Raw genomic sequence first — 19827 nt, forward strand, 5'->3', positions numbered from 1 at the left:
CGAATGCAGATGGGGGAAACCAATAGCCGCTGACCTCACAACCAAAACACACAAGCGCGGGGACGTTTGTATACGCATGCATATTCATTACCGCGTGTGTGTTTACTGCGAAGGAGACGGTGTCAGAGTGTCGTCCGACTTGTTTGTGTGAAATTCAACGCCGAGGCTTCAAATTCGACCATAGCTGGTTGAATAACAGCGGTTTAATCATCCTGACCGCATCTTAAAAAGCTTCATGGGAACTCCCTTAAGTAGAGACCCAGTTCTCCATCTCTGCAGTGTAGTGCACTGTCCATCCACACACTGAAAAGAGCCGTGCCACACCAGGGAAGATACAGTAAGACAAACAAAAATGTTTTGTTTTTTTTCCCCCATTGGATCGGATCTTGGATCATGCTCTGTGTGATCTTACCTTGCTCCCTGGAAATGTCTGGTTTGTACCAGAACTTGGATGTGTCCTGGACAAACTTGACATTCAGCCTGCTCTCAGGACTTCCATCTGCAATGAAAACAAAGACAAGCTCACAGGAATGGATATTGTGTGCTCTGCGAAAATCCCAGAGTAGCAGATCAGCCAAGTTACAACGGTATTCTTACACTGCACACATGATATACCCTGGAGCTTTATAAAGAGCTTTATATACACTCATTACATTTTGTTGTTGTGATGCTGCTTCGACATCTGGTTATTACACCAGTCAGGTCAGTTTATAATGGTGTTGCCAAGTATTTTAATGCTCTGCTCTTGTGCAGACACATTCATGGTCTTGTTTAAAAAATGGTGTGTTCACACATCATATGGCATCACTGGGTGAGTTTACATTAACCTGCTTTATATGGAATTTGAAATTGCTCATTTAAAAACAACTAATGAAAACATGTGAATCAAATCAAATGTAGCGAAAAACATGTTTACGCCAACATGAGCTGATTTTTCAAGCTATTCGACAAAGAAGGATTTCACAAAATTGAAATGCAAACACTTTCTTCACAACCAAAGCCTGGCCCCAGGGAGCCAATCAAGAGGCAGAGTGTTGATTTAATTGGAAGCAAACTCAGCTTTATTTAGCACCACTAAGTGGAAACACAGATTATTTGTAACTCTGTTTCTAAAGATCTGATTCTATTTTGCACAAAACCAAGACAACCCGCCAATATCAAATCAATAATTGGTTGGAGTTGGGAAATTTAAGAGGAAACATCAAATCTAAGTGAGGTAGGTCAGGTTCTTCTGTGGCAAGAGCTGCAGCTGTCAACTCTGAAAGTGCAACATAAACAAGGAGGCAGCTGCCAACACACTGGGCTGTCCTGCCCCCTCAGCATCCACTTCTACCAACCATGACCTTTTATCTTAAAGGGATACTTCACCCAAAATCAATAATTCACCAAATTTTTACTCACCGTCATGCCAAGGAAGGCTTTGGAGAACTTTCGTAGTTATCAAAATGCTTTTGGAGTTCCAGGGGGGTCCGGCTGGCAATGGATTTTCATATAATGGCGGCGGATAGAGCTCACTTTACACACACTATGAAACATCCAAATACCTTGTCTGCACTGACCCAAGTGTCCTGAAGCCGCCACATGAGAAAGTTGTTCAGAAAAAACTAATTTGATCTCTGATTTTAGCCTTGTTGTAGCAGTACAGTAGCTCCCAGTGGCTCTGTTGATGTTTGTGCGCATGGGCGAGATTTTCTGCGAGATGTTCGTTCATCATTGTAAACCATTGGATGTATGATGTAAACACGGAAGAATTTTTCCAAACAGGTTTTTCATGTTGCGGCTTCAGGACACTTGGGTCAGTACGGACGAGCAGTATGGAGGTATGTGGATGTTTCATAGTGAGATTCAAAAGTGAGCTCTATCCGCCGTCATTATATGAAAATTTGTTGCCAGCCAGACCCCCCCTGGAACTCCAAAAGAGTTTTGATGACTCAGAAAGTTCTCCAAACCCTTCCTTGGCATGACAATGAGTAGAAAATTGGGGAATTATCAATTTTGGGTGAAGTATGCCTTTAATCGTGATCATAGCCCAGAGAGAATATGTCCTTACCGGGCATGTTGAACCTGGAGAAGTCAGAGAGGGTGTGGAAGTAGCCCTGATTTCCCCCTCCGCCCATTGGAGACACCATCTTCCCGTTCAGCGTGCCATAGGACAGCGCTCCATTCGGTCTGTCTCCACTTGACATCCGCCTCTTCTCCGGAAGCTGGGGCTGGAAACCAGGGGCTGGGCTCCCCTGCCTGAACCCTACACCCATCATCCCCCCATCCTGGTAGCCCGCGGGGGAGATGGGGAAGGAGGGAGTGGGTGGTCCCTGGTAGCCCGAGGAGCTGCTCTGCCTGGACAGGTTCCCGTGTCTCTCGTCCGGGGTGGTGTAACCGCTGTGCATGGGGTGGCGGTCCAGGCTGGGGCTTCTCTGGGACACCTTTGACACAGACGGGTGGCGGCCCAAAACCGGACTTCCTTGGGGGTGCGTGACAGATGGCTGGCGGCTGAGCACGGGGCTGCTCTGCAGGGGCTGGCCCAGGGACGGCTGTCTGCTGAGGACCGGACTGCGCTGGGAGCCCTGTCCCAAAGAAGCCTGTCTGCTGAGGACCGGGCTATTCTGAGCTCCCTGAGACAGACGGCGGCCGAGGACGGGACTACCGCTCGGCATGAGGCCCGGCACGCCCGCGTCGAAGCCGTTGGCCGGCAGCATGTGCATCTGACCCATGATGGAAACGTCCTGGTGAGCGTTGGAGCGCTGCTGGAGGACGGGACTGTGAGCCGAGCCCAGGACGTTGCTCCGGTGCTGTGCGCGGGGGCTTCCGTGGCTGAACGTGATCTGGGAGGGTTCTGAGTTGGGTGGGCTTGGATCTGAGGCCCCGTAGCTCCCCAGCAGAGTGCTAGGACCAAGGTAGGACAACGTAGGCGTAGCGGCGCCAAGGTAGGAAGAGGCCGGAGAGCTGGAATCCAGGTAGGAGGAGGTGGGAGTATTCACGGCTTGATATGAGGGGGTGGGGGTGGGGTAGGCGCTCTCTGTGGCCTGGGAGCGGAAGCCTGAATCAGTAGTGGGTTGGGACGGAGTGCTGACACTGCTTTCTGTTAAGGGCCGGTCACTGGGAGAGAAATGGAAAAGTTTATTAATTTGGTAGGTGGACACAGAGCTTCATTCTGCCTAAGAAGAAGGAAAGACACAATTCCCACTGTATACTGAATGCATGGAGAGATGACTTAGAAATTAATATTACAGAGAATGAATGGGAAAATGCTTGCACCTTTCTCTGGTGTTCGGGTGACCAGTGACCCGTTTTCAGGTTTTAAATGCATACAAATACCACATAAAATTGTTTATAGCATCAAGGCTTTTTCACTTTACCAGGAACCTCAATTTAAACAAAATAAAACACAAAATTCTAAAATGCTCTGGTTAAAATTATGACATTTGTGGTGTGGTTTATAACGGTAAGAACAATCATGAGAGTTCAAACTGATATCATAAGTGCAAAACCAACTTTTTCATGGATAAGGAAGCCTAACAATGTAACCAAGAAATGAGAAACAAATGGGATGATAAATAATTGATTTAGTGCGTTTTACAGCTGATTTAAGACTCTGGTCAAAACCGACCCAAACACCATAGATGGTAGCAGAAAGCTGACAAGAGGAAGGCTCACTTGAAGACAAGCGGTATACTGACAAAAAAAGACCCAGGGGCCCAAACCAAAAAATATTAAAACTAATATATTAATGGGTAGGAAGCCTATCAATGTAACCAAGAGAAGAAAAACAAATTGGATGAAAAAAATGTTATTGTCCCTCTGACTGTACATTATCTGTGTTAAAAACAATAAATATATATATACTGTATATACTATATATACAGGTAATACTCAGAAAATTAGAATATTGTGAAAAAGTTCATTCACTTCCCCATGATTGCGAACTGTACTGAACCAGACGGAGAGCTTTTAAAGGCTCAGGAACCCTTTGCAGGTGTTTTGGATTAATTGGCTGACGAGGCTGTGACAATTTGAGCTACAACATTGAACTTTTTCACGATATTCTAATTTTTTGAGACTCTGATTTTGGGGTTTTCATAAGCTGTAAGCCATAATAATCAAAATTCTAACAAATAAAAGCTTGAAATATCTTGCAATGCCTGTTATGAGTCTAAATAATATATTCATTTCACCTTTTAAGTTGAATTACTTAAATGAATGAACTTTTTCACAATATTCTAATTTTCTGAGTAGGCTATTACCTGTATATATATATATATATATTTTTTTTTTAAAGAAACAAGGAGGACAACTTCTTAATTTTAAAGACCATGTGACTATGTAGAAGTCTCTTCCTTCTCTTAACAACACTTTAACTAATTTCTTCAAAATGCATTCTTAAAGGGGACATATTATGGAAATATCACTTTTTGAAGGCTCTTTGACATATATTTGGGTGTTTGTCTTGACTTCTGGCCCCCAAAATGTGAGAACTGACAAAAAAAATCTATAATTTTCAGGCTCCCTAGGCTGTAATCCATGTGGTTTTTAGAGCTGCTCCCTCAGTTTTCTGATAAGGATGTCATTAGTTTTCGAATTTGCATAATACCACCCCTACCTGTAAGTACTGGTACCAGTAGAAGGGGCGGGGCGAACAGTGGCTGATTTGCATTTAAAGGGACAGGCACTGAAACCAGCCGTTCTGAACAGGGCTATTTCTAGAGGATGAAAAGAGCTGTGATGTTTGATCCTTGGGGTATTTTGACCAAACCATGTCACAGACATGTCATTAAGACACCTGGGAACTATTTTAATTTATGGAAAAGGGGCATAATATGTCTCCTTTAAGATCTGACCATGGACACAGAAAAGCATCTGACTCACCCCTGTGAGGTCTGGATGGGACTGCTGCTGGACAGAGGAGGGTTCAGTGTGTGGGCAGAGGGACTTGGACTTCTCTGCTGGCCGCTGCTCTCTCCCAGCGGGCTGAGGCTCCGCGGTGACGTGGACGATTCTCCACCTGCGGCCGCCGACCTCGCCACAGACTCCACGTAGCTTCTCGGAGCTGCGTGTGACAGAGACGGGTTTCTCCATGAGTCACAAAGCATATTCTTTTGGGCGTGACAATTCAGTGGTTCGCCTGTGAATATTACATGGTAGGTGGTCTTGTCATGAATTACAGATGATGCAGCGCAAGAAAAAGAAAACTGTAAAAATGAGCAGATGCAGTTCAGAATGAGCGGCACAACAGCTAATGTTTTGAATCTAGTATATATTTCTATCATATATACATAAAGACTGTTTTCTACTGTTCCAGACAATAAAGGAAATGGAAAAAAGGTCGGAAAAGGCATGATGGACAGGTGAAGAAATGGGATGTGGTTAAGGATCAGTGGCTCTTCAGCAGCACTCTTACCTTCCTCACCCTCACTGCTCTCATCGTCTGTGGAGCATCATTGGAGATAATCCAGAGAAACAGAAGATTGTAAAGCAACACATGCACAGCAGAGGAGAGAAGGTATTTTCTGTGCTGCATTTCTCATACTGTGTGTTAGTAAAGAGAGTGCAGGTCTGACAGGAGGATGTCACAGGAGAGAAATTCATAAGAGGTGTATTTGAGAAAGTTGTGTTGTGTTTGTACGCTAGCAGTGATTTTACATTGTTACTACAAATGAACATCCTTTCTTTACATTGTGTGAGTTACACAAGTGTTCGTTATCCTACTCTAATAGACTCCATTCCATAGACAATTTAAAGGGATAGTTCAACATTTTGGCAAATTGGCCCATTGCCATAATCCCTATCATTTCAGGAGTCTGTGATTATTTTGTCGGAGCAAGCTATTTTTAGAACGGCAGAGCAGAGCCGCAAGCTGCTCAGAGCTACGCTACGGAGGCTAATGGAATTTCTTGGTTTCCCTCATCAAACTCATCAAATACACAATCCAACAACTCCAAAACACTCTGGTGGACAAGCTGTGACCTGCACATTCACCACGCTATGAGATAATAACGGAACGTTGTTTTCGAGTTAAGTTCATGCAAAACCACTGATGCACATTCACATCAGGGGCAGTTTTGGGCAAGCAGTCTCTGCATTTGCCTCAAAAACAACTCTGTCACGTAACGTTCTGTTATTATCTCATAGCGTGGTGAATGTGCAGGTCACAACTTGTCCACCAGAGCGTTTTGGAGTTGTTGGATTGTGTATTTGATGAGTTTGATGAGGGAAACCAAGAAATCCTGTTAGCCTCTGTAGCGTAGCTCTGAGCAGCTCACGGCTCTGCTCCGCCGTTCTAAAAAGAGCTTGCACTGACAAATAAAGGTAACAAACCTACTCCTGAAACTATAGGGATTATGGCAAAGGGCCATTTTGCCAAAATGATGAACTATCCCTTTAACATAATAGTTACTGCATGTGTTGTGACTCTGAAATTCAGTCTAACAACCAACCTGAGCCCGTTTGATTCAGCTGGATCTCTGCCGGGTTGTGGGGCTTCAACCCCAGGGCTGACAGTGGCGTCTTGGCGAGACCAGGAGGGGACCGACCTGAGGGGAAATGGACAGTCATCAGCAAGCAGCATCATACAGCACACAGATCTTGACAGGTGCTACCTGTTTTCACACTCTAACTGTGATTTTTCACCTTATTTTGGGGAGAGAAAAAAATTGAGTGAACTGATAGAAATCGAAAACAATATTATATCTATTGAATTTTTCGAATGCTAGTCGTTCTACACAGAACGGTGTACAGGTATACAGCTGTCAAGATGAGACATATTTAATGTACCGACTTGGGGTAACACACGAGCGGTATCTTCAGAGGGGTGTGCCCATGCCTCATGCTCTGATGGAGGGGTAAAACATGCACGTGACCAATAGCACTGTGACTGACAAACCTCTGGCTGTGACAACACCTCAGTCTGCCAACAGCAGAATGAGCTGTGTGTCACAACACAATCAAAGCAGAACTGGGTCAATCTGAATGACACGTGGTTCCCTAGACTGACACATATCACATGAAAATTAAATTCGTATTACATAGTTGTTCTTATTTTAGATCAACACTCTTTTTACTCTAGTGATGTTAACATCCCTGAGTTACATTTTATTATTGTCCATGAAACAATATGAACTTTGACACAGTCTCTGCTATATTAACACCGGAGGGAAAGATGAGGAGTAGGCCTACAGTGTGTTTTATTACTCGTTTACATTAATATCTACATGACTACAATCATCTTCCTTTGAATGTGTTGTTCTCCAAGTGATGCTTTGCTTCCCACTTCATTAATATTCGCTGCAGTGCTAAATACTCCCTTTTTCCCTCCAGTGTGAACATGAATAATCATTTGGAGGAAAAAAAAAGAAGCTCTTGGGATAACAAACGTATTGTTGGCAACAATATCAAACAACAAGACATAAATGGCTCAGTAATTGAGGCTTTTGGCGGGGGGGAGGGCTGGTGGTGGGAGGGGCAGGCAGGGTGCTGGTTGCAGTGAAATATGGCAGCAACAGGAACCCAAACACAAATGAGATGAACAGCTACACAGAGCAGCAGCAGTTGAGAGTGAAAGGTCACAATAATGGCACATTTGTGTGTGTGGGTGTACTGTATGTGTGCGGATTCATGGCAAAGCACACTTTTCACTACGTCTTCCATGTTTCCATTTTAACCATTTAATCATAACCATCATTATCGAGATGTTATCAGATTTTGATCATCAAAGAAACTTCATATTTTTTTCACTGATCCAGAGTCTGCTGTGTGTGTGTGTGTGTGTCTGATGTGTGGCTGGCTCCACATTGTGTCCATTTGGTTGCTGATGCTGCTCTCGTGTGGCTCTCATGCCAAAGCGGTGCAGGACTGTGATACGTGATGGGCGAAGGGTCACTCGGGCAGAGAGAAGGAACAGGGATGTGGTAATGGGGAGGAAGGGGAAGGGGAGAGGAGAGGAGAGGGAGGGAGGGGGATGGGAGGGGGAGAGGGGCTCAACATGGCTGACGTCGTGGGACAGTGGAACTCCGGTAGAGACACGTGCATCCTCCACTTACCAAAGAATCCAAATCAATTCTTTGTACTTGCAACCTGGATGCCCCCACATTTGTGTAGGGCGAGGGGACAGACTAAGTGGACACTAGGGGGGATTGTGATTTGAGGACACTCAGATGATGGTGTCACGTGCACTAATCAGTCAACTAACCATGCACTTCTAACAGGTTTTTGCCAAAAACTGCAAAACTGCAGAGCTGAGAAAAAAGATTATTAAGAATTTGTGGTCCTTTAAAAACACGACCGATGAAGAGATTTAATACTCTTGTTAGTGTGCGGTGTCACGGCTTGAGCAATCTTCCCAATTTGAGGGGAAAGGGGGCGGAGGGGTTGTTACGCCACAGAGTGGGTGTTAAAAATATGTGGCGTGTGTTTTTATGGCTAGATTTTATGGGTGTGCCCTGGGGGAGATAGGCAAGAGGACGGGATGAGGTAATTGGCAGAGTTGGTAAACGATACGTTACCTAACACATGACTTGATTTAGTGAGAGGTGTATGTGAAACTGAAGGGTGGTGGGGGGGGTCAGGGGAAGAAGGTAGTGGACATTGGCCTAGGCTGTTGGTTTTGTCTATATCGTCCCTGTTTTCTGGAGTCACACTGACAACAGAGACGTGATCAAGCAGCCGGTGAGATTACACCGGACTGAGTTGGCTTCCCTCTGTCTCTTGTTTTTCTGGCTCTGCGTCTGCTGAATGATGACTGCAGACATTCTTGTGAGAAAAGGCTGGGGGGGGGGGGATTCGGTCTTTCATGAGACGTGGCCACTCAGGCATTTTGATGAGCCAACACAAGGCCACAGGGCTGCAACTTCCCACTCACGCACTGGACACTGGAAATGCAGCCCATTTACAATCTGAATGAAAATGGGATGAGGTAATAGTGTTTTTTTTTTTCTTCCTTTCATGACTCGGAATATGTGGCACCAAATGAAACACATAAAGAGAGAAGTTACTGTAAGTCAACATGAATTACCCTCAGTGTCTTCCAAGTGTTAAAAAATTAACCCTGTCCCTCTTTCATCTTAAAAAATGTTCCCACACTAGGTTCTGTCAATATCACAGTTACAGAAAGACTATGAAGTAAGCACTGACTCCCACTGTCTGATCCAGCCTATTGTTTTACTAATTCTCTCATGTACTGTCACAAATGACTTCATCATCTTGCCTGGCTAACTAGGCCTGAGCTCCACAGTGCCCTCTGTCAGCCGGAGGGGGAACTTACACAGGTTGAAGTAAGGGGTTTGCGGCGAGATGGGGAATGCAGGGGTTTGGGGTAACACCTCACCACCAATTGTGGGTGTAGGACTAACGGTGCCTCCTTCCATTTCTTCAAAGGCCTCACGGTAGCTGTGCATATTTCTCTGTAGGGGGGGGAACAAGGGGATTAAAAAAAAAGAGAGACAAACACAACAACGGTGCAGAATAGATGTGTGCTGCTTCCCCACCTCCTTGGGCCGTCCTCCAGGGTTCAACGCTATGGCGTTGGCGAACTCAGGAGAAACACATCGAACGGGGGATCGCAGCGGGACGTCAGGAGAGGGCTCGCTGTCGGGACCGTTCTGATAGTGACCGTCGCTGGTGATGCGTTGGCGAGGCAGAGTCGCGGGCTCTTCCGTGGAAACGGCACGGGCCTGGACGCCTGTATGATGCAGAAGAGAGTGTTAGAATTCTACAGAGGCAAAGTCAATAGTACGATGGCCCTGAGGTGCAAATCACAACAGCAAAAGAGAAAACACAACACAAAAAGAGAAAAGACAACGACAAATTACTGTTTTGTTGTTGTGTTTTCTGATTTGTCGATGTGTTTTCTCTTTTTGTGTTGTGTTTTCTGATTTGCTGTTGTGATTTGCACCTCAGGGGCCACCGTACAATGGTTGCTCCATCACGCTGCTTCCTTCCTTCACAGCATCCAATGTTAACAGTTATCAGCCAGAGTGAAAGCTCACTGCACAGGCTGTAGTGTGAATTTTACAAGCAATCACACATGAAGAAGCTTTTGCAGAAGGCTGTGGTTCTTCAGACTTTCATATCTTACATGCACACACACGAGGTCAATGGAAGGTTAACTGTTGATCAAACTGAAACCAGTTAAGTCACAGGGTTTGACCATTCTTCAGAAGTTCATTGGTCCAGGAATCATCTCCAGCAAAGCACAACACACAAGCTGTTACAAGTGTTTCAAAGCCGAGAGAAAATAAAACCATGGCCTTGGAAATATAACATGAAGTAACCCCATGTAGCATCAGCTGAAACCGAAATAAGCAGCAGTGTTTTTGTTAGACTGAGAGAAAAATGTTCTCTCAAGACTTCTCTCATACACTGGTGCAAATTAAGTGCTATATAATGCGTCAATGTGGCAAATTCTGGCTGAACCTCAAAGCAGCCAATAAAATCATTTTAGTTAATCTAGTCTGAAGCGAGAGACCCGCAGAGGGAGGGAGAGAAAGAAAAAGCGAAAGAGAGAAAGCTGGCAGCATAAAACAAACAGGATTTTGAGTTAAGAGTTTTAACCTAATATGCGATGCCATTGACTGGCGGGTCGAGGTAGCAACGCATGAATCACTGGCCAAATCTGCAAAGCCAGAAAGACTTATCACTGGCTGTTCCGCAGTTTGGAACGAGATGAAGGTTAGCAGGAGAAAGAGGGGGAAGAATTTAGATTTCAGAAATGAGTGGGAAAACTGGGATAATAAATTCTGTGGTGCTGTTTTATGCTGAGGCATTTTGAACCTATTCTTAGTGATACTCCCAGATGTTTTGTGATACGTCGCTAAAACAGTATGGCCACCTAACTACAACTACATCTCCTGTTTCTCACCTCAAAAACTGATTTAGCCCAAACGGGAAGATCTGAGACTAATGTAAAAAAAAAAAGTTTCTTGCTGGGAGGGGGTCTTCATGGTAATTCTCACTTGACAGAGTGTCGTCCACGAAGTTTGATGCTGAACTCACAACATTTCTTCTGGGCTGGTAAGTAAAAAGCTACGCCAGAGCTAGGTACATCCTCAGGGGGGATTGGAGATATCTCTAACTGAAGCTAGCTGGTTAGAATGCTAACTAAGGATGGAGACATTGGCATGACTTGGTGAGACAGTGATTAAATGAATGAAGTTTGATGCTGAACTCACATTTCTTCTGGGCTGGTAAGTAAAAAGCTAGGCTAATGTTAGCTACAGTATGTAGTAACAACAGCAGAACTTAGAAGCTCCTTTTAAATAGAAGCTTTTGAAAACAGACTGTTGTGGAATCATTGAAAAATATGTATCTAATCTAATTCATTCATTTTACTTTGAAGCAAAATGCCACTGCCATGTAAAAAAAAAAGTTTGTTCTCTATGAGAGTCTATGAAGCTAGTGAAATCCTCTAAATTTGTGCGTTTTATCATGTAGCTTTGATTACATTATAATACAACAGTATATTGTTGGCTGTAAACCGGTTGATTATTATGGCATTTCATCTGATGTAGCCTAATGAAATGAAATTATTAAATAGCTACTGATGTCACAAAGCGGTGATATGTTTGTCAGGCCATTTCTTAAGATTGGGCTATTGATTTAACTTTAGCTGTTGGCATGGTGATAGTTAAAAAAAAAAATCTTGGATCTGACAGCACTGAAAAGCATGTAGTCAACACCCCCCCAGCCAGAAACACACCCACCATTGCACCAAGCCTGGAAACTGAGAAACAGATGCACTGCACAACAGCAGAGCACTGTCAAACACCGCTGTTGCCCTAGCGACGGCTAATGACTTCCAGCTGGGATGGCTGGAGATCCCTAGCACTGACAATTTTCTCATTCTCTTCTCCCATTTTCCAGCTGTTTAAAATCCAGTTATCATGTGGACTAAGAACGGGATAGAGTCCAAAACCATAAACCTGATAGGTGATCCTGGGGTTTCTGTTTTTTTTTTTTTCTGTCTCCATATGTGCACACCTGAGAGGTTAGCTAAGGTAAGACAGAAGGGATCAATTACAGTATTGTAATTAACAGTTTATTTTGGATGCAAATTTAACTTTTTTTTGTTGGCCATGACGACTGAAGATATGACCTCAGGAGAACTTCATTCCAACTCTACAATTCAACATGTAAACGTTGACGTAGTGTTGCATCACTAAAACGGATATTGCTGTCTGCGGTACAGTAAAGAGGCCAGACTGGCCCCTGACACCCTCGGGCCCTACATGGAACAATCCTTTCTGCATTGTGGTGGCTGTCTCCCAGCGGACACGTACAGTGAGGTTTCCAACTAGGACTGTGGTCTCTCTCCTAGATTTGGTGTCCTTTATCTGGCTTCGTAAATCTTCAAAATAGTGCTAGTGAAAAAAAGCGGCCTTGAATGAGTCCAGTGTATCCTGGCCTCAGTATTGTTCCCCCAGTTTGGCAAAAAGGATCTTGTGACATGCTCTCTTCTGGCAGGGGACAGAGCCTTCTTTGTGCTTCCCCTGTCTCATTCTTGTGAAACTTTAACATTATCCAATTGAGTTTTTTTTTTCCCCTGCAGCACAGCTAGGGTAATTTCCTTACCTTGAGCTATAAAACAGCTCAGAACAAACAGAAAGGAGGGATGAAGTAGAAAGAAATCATTCGAAGGTTAGTTTGATGACGCTGCCTTGCAAACCCGATGACGGCAGTGAAAAATGTGTTATGTGTTATGGGAGAAAGAGGAAGTGAAACAAACAAGAAATGATAAATCATTAAAAACCAAAGAGCACTGCACTCCAAGGCAAAGCAGATACAGACTTGAAATGGAAGGAACACTAGAAAAAAAGGACCACTCCTTTTTTTTCTTTGGAGTGTTCCTTCAGACAGGATGGGAGAACCAACCCGAGAGGGAGTGAGAACGGCGGTGCTCAGACTGAGGGGAGGTCATGCTGGGGATGACACTTTTGGCACGAGCTGAATATTCTGGGTAAAGAAGATGAATGATATGAGAGAAAGAGAGAGAGAGGAAAAATGATGATGGTAAAACTTAAAAGGAAAAAGAAAACAAGCAGACAGAGGATGAGGTCCCGCCTATGATGAGAACAGGAGAATAAGAAGGTAACTGATATTTTCTATTCATATCAAAGGTTCCCACTCCTGTCACAGAAGTTTGGATATGAACACATGATGCAAACATGTGATGAATGCTAATCTACTGTATAGTATAGACCCCACATTATAAACCTGTCCTGTTGTCTTTACCATAGTCATAGAAGTCATGAGAAAAAAGGAGCACCTCTCAAGATCATGTCATTTACCCCACATGAACAAAACCCTATGTTTCCATCTTCTAATGTTGTTAAAGTAGCACTTTGTATTGTGTAATTGGAACAATCACTCTGTTTAAACAGCACTAAAGTGAAGTGAAGCATTCGCTACATCGGGGCTCGGCTTTCATGCTGCTGTATGTTGACTTTGCTCCACGTCTTGCTGCTCTGCAGGATGTCTGATGCGCTTATCTAGGGACTGTCAACCTGCCGGACTGGGGAAAACACTTCCTGTTTCAGCCTGAGTGATGGGGGCCGATGAGGTGACATTCAGGAAATGAGATAAGAACAGAGCAGTGTTTTCCAAGGGAGATGAGCGCACAGAGTGTGACAGATGGAAACAATATTATTCTTCAGTGCTTTGCCCTGTCCTGTATTTTCTGCAACAATAAACACATTACAAAGGCCAACCGACACAAACCAATCTGGCCCTCGAGATGGATCACATGAACTTGTAGTAAAATAGGAATTAAACAGCCTTATCGAGACATGACATAGCCTACTGTATTTCTCCATTTCATCAAGCTTTCTATTATCTCAAAGATGTCTTTGTCTTACTGAGAATCAGGACAAGGTTGTGACAAACAAGTAAAAAAAATCAATATTTCCACAGACTGCACCTATATTACTTTCCTCTTAGATGCATTGTAGGTCAGGAGTCTGTGGAATTATTGGAATGGATTTCCCTGTTATATTGTTCGGGACAGACTAAAGAAATCTATGAGATCATCAATGCTACTGAGGATGCAACCCACTGGTGGCTAACAGGTGTTTGTTTTTTTGTTTGTTTGTTTTTAACTCAAAAGTGGCAACATCACAAATTTAAATTATCAGGGTGAAATAAGGTAATGATGCGTCTTACCAGCCACTCTTTGGGCCACCAGACCTTCAACGTTGAAGACTTCATCAGGCTCACTGTCCCTGGGTTGGGATGATGCTGACGCAGCACTGGGGCTTCTGTGAGACTCAAAGACCTCTGCAGAATGGGACAGTGTGCTTGGTGGGTAGGTGTTGGTAGGCCTCAGCTGGACATCTCCAGCTACAGTAGGGGACGCTTGAGAGGGAAGACTAGTTCCAGTGATTTCAGAGGGGTAGCCCAGAGATCCGTGGACAGGTGTAGCATCTAGCGTACTAGGCTTCCCAGGTAATATCTGAGCTGGTGATGCGTGGTTGGCCAAGGTGGACTTAGGACCCGAAAAGTGGGTATGAATGGCGGCATCGCCCTGGTAGGACGGCCTGGTTTGGCTCTGGGAAAAGGACGGCTGGGTGGTCACAACAATAACACTGTTTTCTTGCAGGGGAGCGCTTTGGGACTTGGGCACCTGTGAACGACCCGGTTCCAGGTCCAACATGAGGAGATTAAGGGTTTCGATAGATTGCTCAATCTCTTGCTGGGAGGCGCTGTGGCGATTGGGGAATTGTGGGAGGCTGTGGTGGCTGGGCATTGCTGCGACAGAGGGAGGAGGACTAAAAGTGACTCCTTCAGTCACTGGCTCCTCGGGTACACCGAACCGCTGCCAGACGTTGAGACCACGCTGGACTGCCTCCCTACTACTGGTGGTGCGGGCGGGAGCTTGCGGCATAGATTTGGGATCCCCACCGAACGAGTGAGAGCGGTACATACTGCCGTTCTGGGTGGCCATGTAAGAAACCGATAACGGCGCTGAATCACTTTGCGTCAAAGTGACGGGTTTGTTGTTGGTTCTGCCGATCGGTGGCTGGACGGTTTCCAGAGGCTTTTCCGGGACGCTGCGCTCCAGGTACGGGACATGGTCCTGGCCATTCATAAGAGGCTCGGACTGGTAGTAGAGATCAGCCGGTGTGGCCCTACCGTCTGTGGAGGAGAAGGTCCCGAGGCTGTCCACGCTGTTGCCCTCTTGGCTGGTGGGCAGCTCATCGTCTAAAATGTCTGTTTCACGTTCAACCGTGCTGTGCCCGTTGACGTGGACCTGGGCGGGCACCAGGTGGAGCATCCCCCCAACAGCAGATGGCGGGGTGGACAGGTAGCCCTGTCGGTGCATGGGTCCCTCCAGACCACTCAGCAGCTGCTCCAGCTCCTGTTTCTCTTGGGGACTGATTGATTGCTGGGCAGGTGGGACGTGGTGAAGGGCCGAGGCAGACTCCTCGACTGCAGGAATGTGGGTCTGGCTCACCGTGGATGTCTGAGGGGCCGTCGCTGCTTCATCAGTTCGATCAGTTTTGATGGAGGCAGTAGAGTTTCCCGAGTCGCTGCTCACTGATAAGGCATGGTCGACTGCAGGCAGGGCATGTTCGACAGCAGTGGGCGGGAGGCCATTCGCCGTCACTGTTCCTTCAACTGACTCCTTTTTGCGAACCTTGGCGTAGAGGCTGCCATCCAGGGGTCCTTGGGTGTGGATGACGTCTAAAACAAACAAGCACGAAAGAGTCGCATTAGAATCAGATTAAACCCAATACAGCGATTAGCAACCATTTATGCGTAGAGCAATTTTTTTGTTGCCTGCGTATTTTTAGAGTTGTACAGCTCTTTGGCCATTACAGAAATAAATAAAATGTGTAATCTTCTAAATATAAGCACACAATATTTATCATGGCATTTAAGAGCAAAGAGTGAGCAGACAGAAGCAGGAGTGCTGGGAGATTGTGTGGGTATGGCCAAAATAGCTGCAGTTAAATTAAACACTGGCTCGTGTCCACCTATTCTGCCAGCTTCAGGAAATGAGCAGGGTCTGTGGCATGCACTGTGGAAAAAAAGATGAAATCACAGGAGCCTGATTTGCACTTTCTCAAGCCAGCTGGATTTATCTGTGCCACCTGAGCAATGCCGGCACAACACAAAATGAATCAGCTATTGACTGACTGATTTGCTCATGATCTCTGGACTGTGAATAGATTAAGCTCATATAAAAAAGAACTGATGGATGAATGAGCATCATGGACTTCTAATCAACCTATTTGTTAACTCATGAGCTCAGTTGGAATAGCACAAAGCTTTTGAATCCAAATGCACATGCACAACTACTGGACGTTCACACGAAGCCACGCCCAATTCCAGCAGCGAAGAGGAAGTGGGGTGCCCCGATCAGAAGAATTTAGTCATCACTGGAAAATCAGCCTCACTCAGTAAAAAGGAAGGCCTGGAGTCTTTTCCTGGCCCCCGAAAAGCTAAGGCAAAACAAAAGCTCGACACACTGAGGAATCACACTGCGAAAGCTGAAACACACACATGCTGTATTATTACTGTGCATGCACCTTTTCCCTCCCACACAGCACACCAGACTAAGATACTGTATATTAAGGAACAGAGAGTGTGTGACCTTAACAGGGTGAAGTCTGAGAAAAAAAAAATCTATTCCTCGTATCTTTCACACGGTTTGCGTGGTTTAACATAGTTCAAGAGGGTATAGAATGAAACAATACCTTCTGACAATTCCTCTTCCCCTGTCCATTACAGTTACCAAGGAACCTCATAACCTATGGAGGCATGCCCTGATAACCAAATCAGATTCGACGGCTGGGAAAAGGAGCTGCACAAAGAACCTGTCTGTGTCTTTGTAACTTATAGATATCTCCATCTCAGCTTCAGTGAATACAGGGCTCTGTAACTGAGCCTGGTGGGTGTACACAAGCTCAGTACTACAAGGTCTCCTTGGCTTGGCCTGAGGCAACTTGCCAAGAGGTTTGCCGCTGCTGCTGCCCTGTCAGGCTCTCTGCTGGAAACCAATCTGCACTGCTCTCGGTCACAGAAAATCACAGTGTATGTTTACTACTACTAAACCGTTAGTGGGTTTACATTGATTGGTACATTAGTGAACCGCATGCGGGGAAAGTGTCCAGAGTGGTGTCTAGCAAGTCTAGTCTAATTGTAGTGGTCTGTTGTAGGCAGCATTGTCATTTGGACAATGTAACCTGTGCTCTAGTCAGTGCAGTCAAACAAAACTCAAGCTGGCATGACTATAATAAAACAAATAGACTTTAGTCAAACAAGATGAATAATAATGCAATACATTTTTGGGATTTTTTTAGCTATTTAATGTGGATTCTTCAGTGTTGCTAAGGCAAGAGTCTCCAAATCAAGTCATCATTACATATTTATATAGCTCATTAAACTGCTTAAGTATCAAGTTAGACGTTGTGCATGCATTCCCATCCACACACACACACACCTTAAATGCATCCATCATCCTGATAAACATAGACAGAAGTCGTGAAAGAAGAGCCCCCCTTGCTCTCTCCATTTCAGTACCTTTATAATCACCTGCACTAAAGCCAAATGTGACTTGCGCAATTAAGATGATAAGCTACGCACAAGCTCAACCGACTTCCCATCCTGAGCGCCGGAGAGCTACAACGCTTCAACAAGTCACCTCAAAAGCAAGTCAAAGCCTTGTCAAAAGAAACACAACAACAGGTTCTCCCCCTACCTGTGTGAGCAGTGGATGAGAGTATACGGCCTCAAAAACTAAGCTGGGAGAAGCCCTGCAGAGGAGCCCCTGGGGTGGGACATGAGGGATTACAGCAGGAGTTGCTGGGGGAGTTGGTTTTGGCTACTGTTCCTTCTTCTCCTCCTCCTCCTCCTCCTCCTCCCTGTCTCCTGAATAGCGCGCTGTCTGGCCGGATCAGGAGAGCTGCTGCTGCTGTTGCTGCTGCTGCTGCTCAGTGGCTCCCACTAGTCTAAAGGCTGCTCCTGCTGTGTGTGCGTGTGTGGGAGGTCTATCACAACAGCCTGTTTGACGGTGTACGAGGGAGGTGGGACAGTAAGGAGCCACTGAAATCCAGAGTATAGAGTTTGATAGAATGACATCAGTCCCATTAGGTCAGGCTCTACTGCACACACCCACTTCCTTGATATTATGCACTTTCAAGCCCAGTTTCTCTACTTTGGCCCTTTTTTTTTTTTTTTTCCCAATAACTCCATCTGAAGTAAGTGAGACGAACGTGCCCTGAGAAACGCACATACTGTAACACATGCATATACACTAACGCTCACCCTTTCCATGCAAACATACAGATAGCTGCCCCTCCTTTAGCCCACTGGTGTCAAACACTCATGTAATGGAAAGAGCTACTTGGTCCAACAACGGTCTTTTAACGAGTTCTCTCCAAGGCTGGGGAAGCAAGGGAGCAAACTCCACCCTGCTCCAGGCAGATGGAGAAAACAGAAAGAAGCTCAGCGGGTAGAAAACAGACAGATGAATACACTCCTCATCCAGATCCTGATTCGTATAGAGCGTTTATAGCACTTGTAAAGAGAAAAAAAAGCACTGAACAAAAGCAGATGTAGAGATTTCAGTTGTGCTGTGGTGATGGTGGGACGGTTACGCACATACACACTGTCTGTTGTGTCATCTGTACACATTAGCACGCACTCGCAGGACGGTCGAAACATATTCATCCACCCTCCAGCTGATAACTATAAAGACGTGATGGAAGTTACACGGTTATGGATTGCACCATGACAGTTTCCCCTCACTTGACTCACAGATTCCCACACCAACTGGCTTGTTTCCTGCTTCTTCTCCCTTTCCCTCTACTCTTTCAGCAATGATTTCTTTTTTTTGCCTTGAAAGAAAGAAAGAAAAAAAAAACGTGACATACATCTACATACATCTACATACATCTACATACATCTCCTTAACAGAGGTATGAAAAAACAACGACAATAAATAAATAAATACATTAAAGAAAAATAAATAAATAATATTACAAAAAGACCCGTATGCTGTTTCGTATGGTACAACAGAAATAGGCTACCGTTTCATATTTAGGAGCAAAAACGACAAAAAAAACAATAATAAAACACTCCACCCTAAACAATGAATTAATATTCAACTATATCCACACTGCAAAAACTCAAAATCTTTCCAAGAATATCTGTCTTATTTCTTGTCAAAATGTCTAATTTCTTGTCAAAACTAATCTCTTTCCACTTAAAATAAGACTCATCACCTAAAAATGTTCTTGTTTTTAGATCATTTTCACTTGTTTCAAACAAATTTTCACTTGAAATAAGTAGAAAAATCTGCCAGTGAAAGCAGGAAGAAAAACTTCCTCCACTATCAGATTTTTCTACTAAAATATCCTTGAAAGAAGTAAAAAGTGTCTAAAAACAAGCTACTTTTTATGTGATTAGTTTTATTTTAAGTACAATGAGATTTGTTTTGACTAGAAATATGACAAATATTTTTGGTAAGATATTTGAGTTTTTGCAGTGCATTTGTCATTGACCAACAAAGTACTGTATATGCAATTGAATAAAGGTCACACAAAACAAATGCCAACAAAAAAGAAAAACATAATCCTGAACAAATATACACCTCCGAACAATAATTTAAATAAAATATATGTTAGAATAGCCTGGGAATATGGACAATATAGCATGAGACCAAATGGATAATGTCTCAATGTCTTTCAGCAATGATGATGCTGATTCCGATCTCATGTCTTCACTTTGTAAGATTACGCGAGCGATGAGTGATCCAAACCATCTAATCCATTGCGACACTGTTTTAGCTAGACTATTAATGTCTAGGCTGCTCCTGTGCGGTGCGTGCTGCTGCTGCTA

General features: G+C 44.5%; 1 protein-coding gene across 28 annotated transcripts in view; it reads right to left on the minus strand.

The window, feature by feature from the left end:
- tns1b (tensin 1b) overlaps positions 1-19827 on the minus strand; it is a 196900-nt gene that overhangs the window by 10681 nt on the left and 166392 nt on the right. For 9 of the 28 annotated variants that reach the window (XM_085764445.1, XM_085764442.1, XM_085764444.1 and 6 more), the window contains 8 exons: positions 14146-15666; positions 12859-12939; positions 9477-9670; positions 9254-9392; positions 6432-6527; positions 4864-5044; positions 2051-3096; positions 413-499 (listed from right to left, as the gene is read on the minus strand). In XM_085764445.1, coding sequence (XP_085620571.1) covers positions 413-499; positions 2051-3096; positions 4864-5044; positions 6432-6527; positions 9254-9392; positions 9477-9670; positions 12859-12939; positions 14146-15666 — 3345 coding nt within the window. The remainder of the gene's footprint in view (positions 1-412; positions 500-2050; positions 3097-4863; positions 5045-6431; positions 6528-9253; positions 9393-9476; positions 9671-12858; positions 12940-14145; positions 15667-19827) is intronic. The other 19 variants (XM_085764458.1, XM_085764455.1, XM_085764456.1 and 16 more) reach the window with 3 other exon arrangements.

This window comes from Trachurus japonicus, chromosome 21 (assembly GCF_045865225.1).
Source record: "Trachurus japonicus isolate A0001 chromosome 21, Traja_1.0".
In the NCBI taxonomy this organism is placed as follows: domain Eukaryota; kingdom Metazoa; phylum Chordata; class Actinopteri; order Carangiformes; family Carangidae; genus Trachurus; species Trachurus japonicus.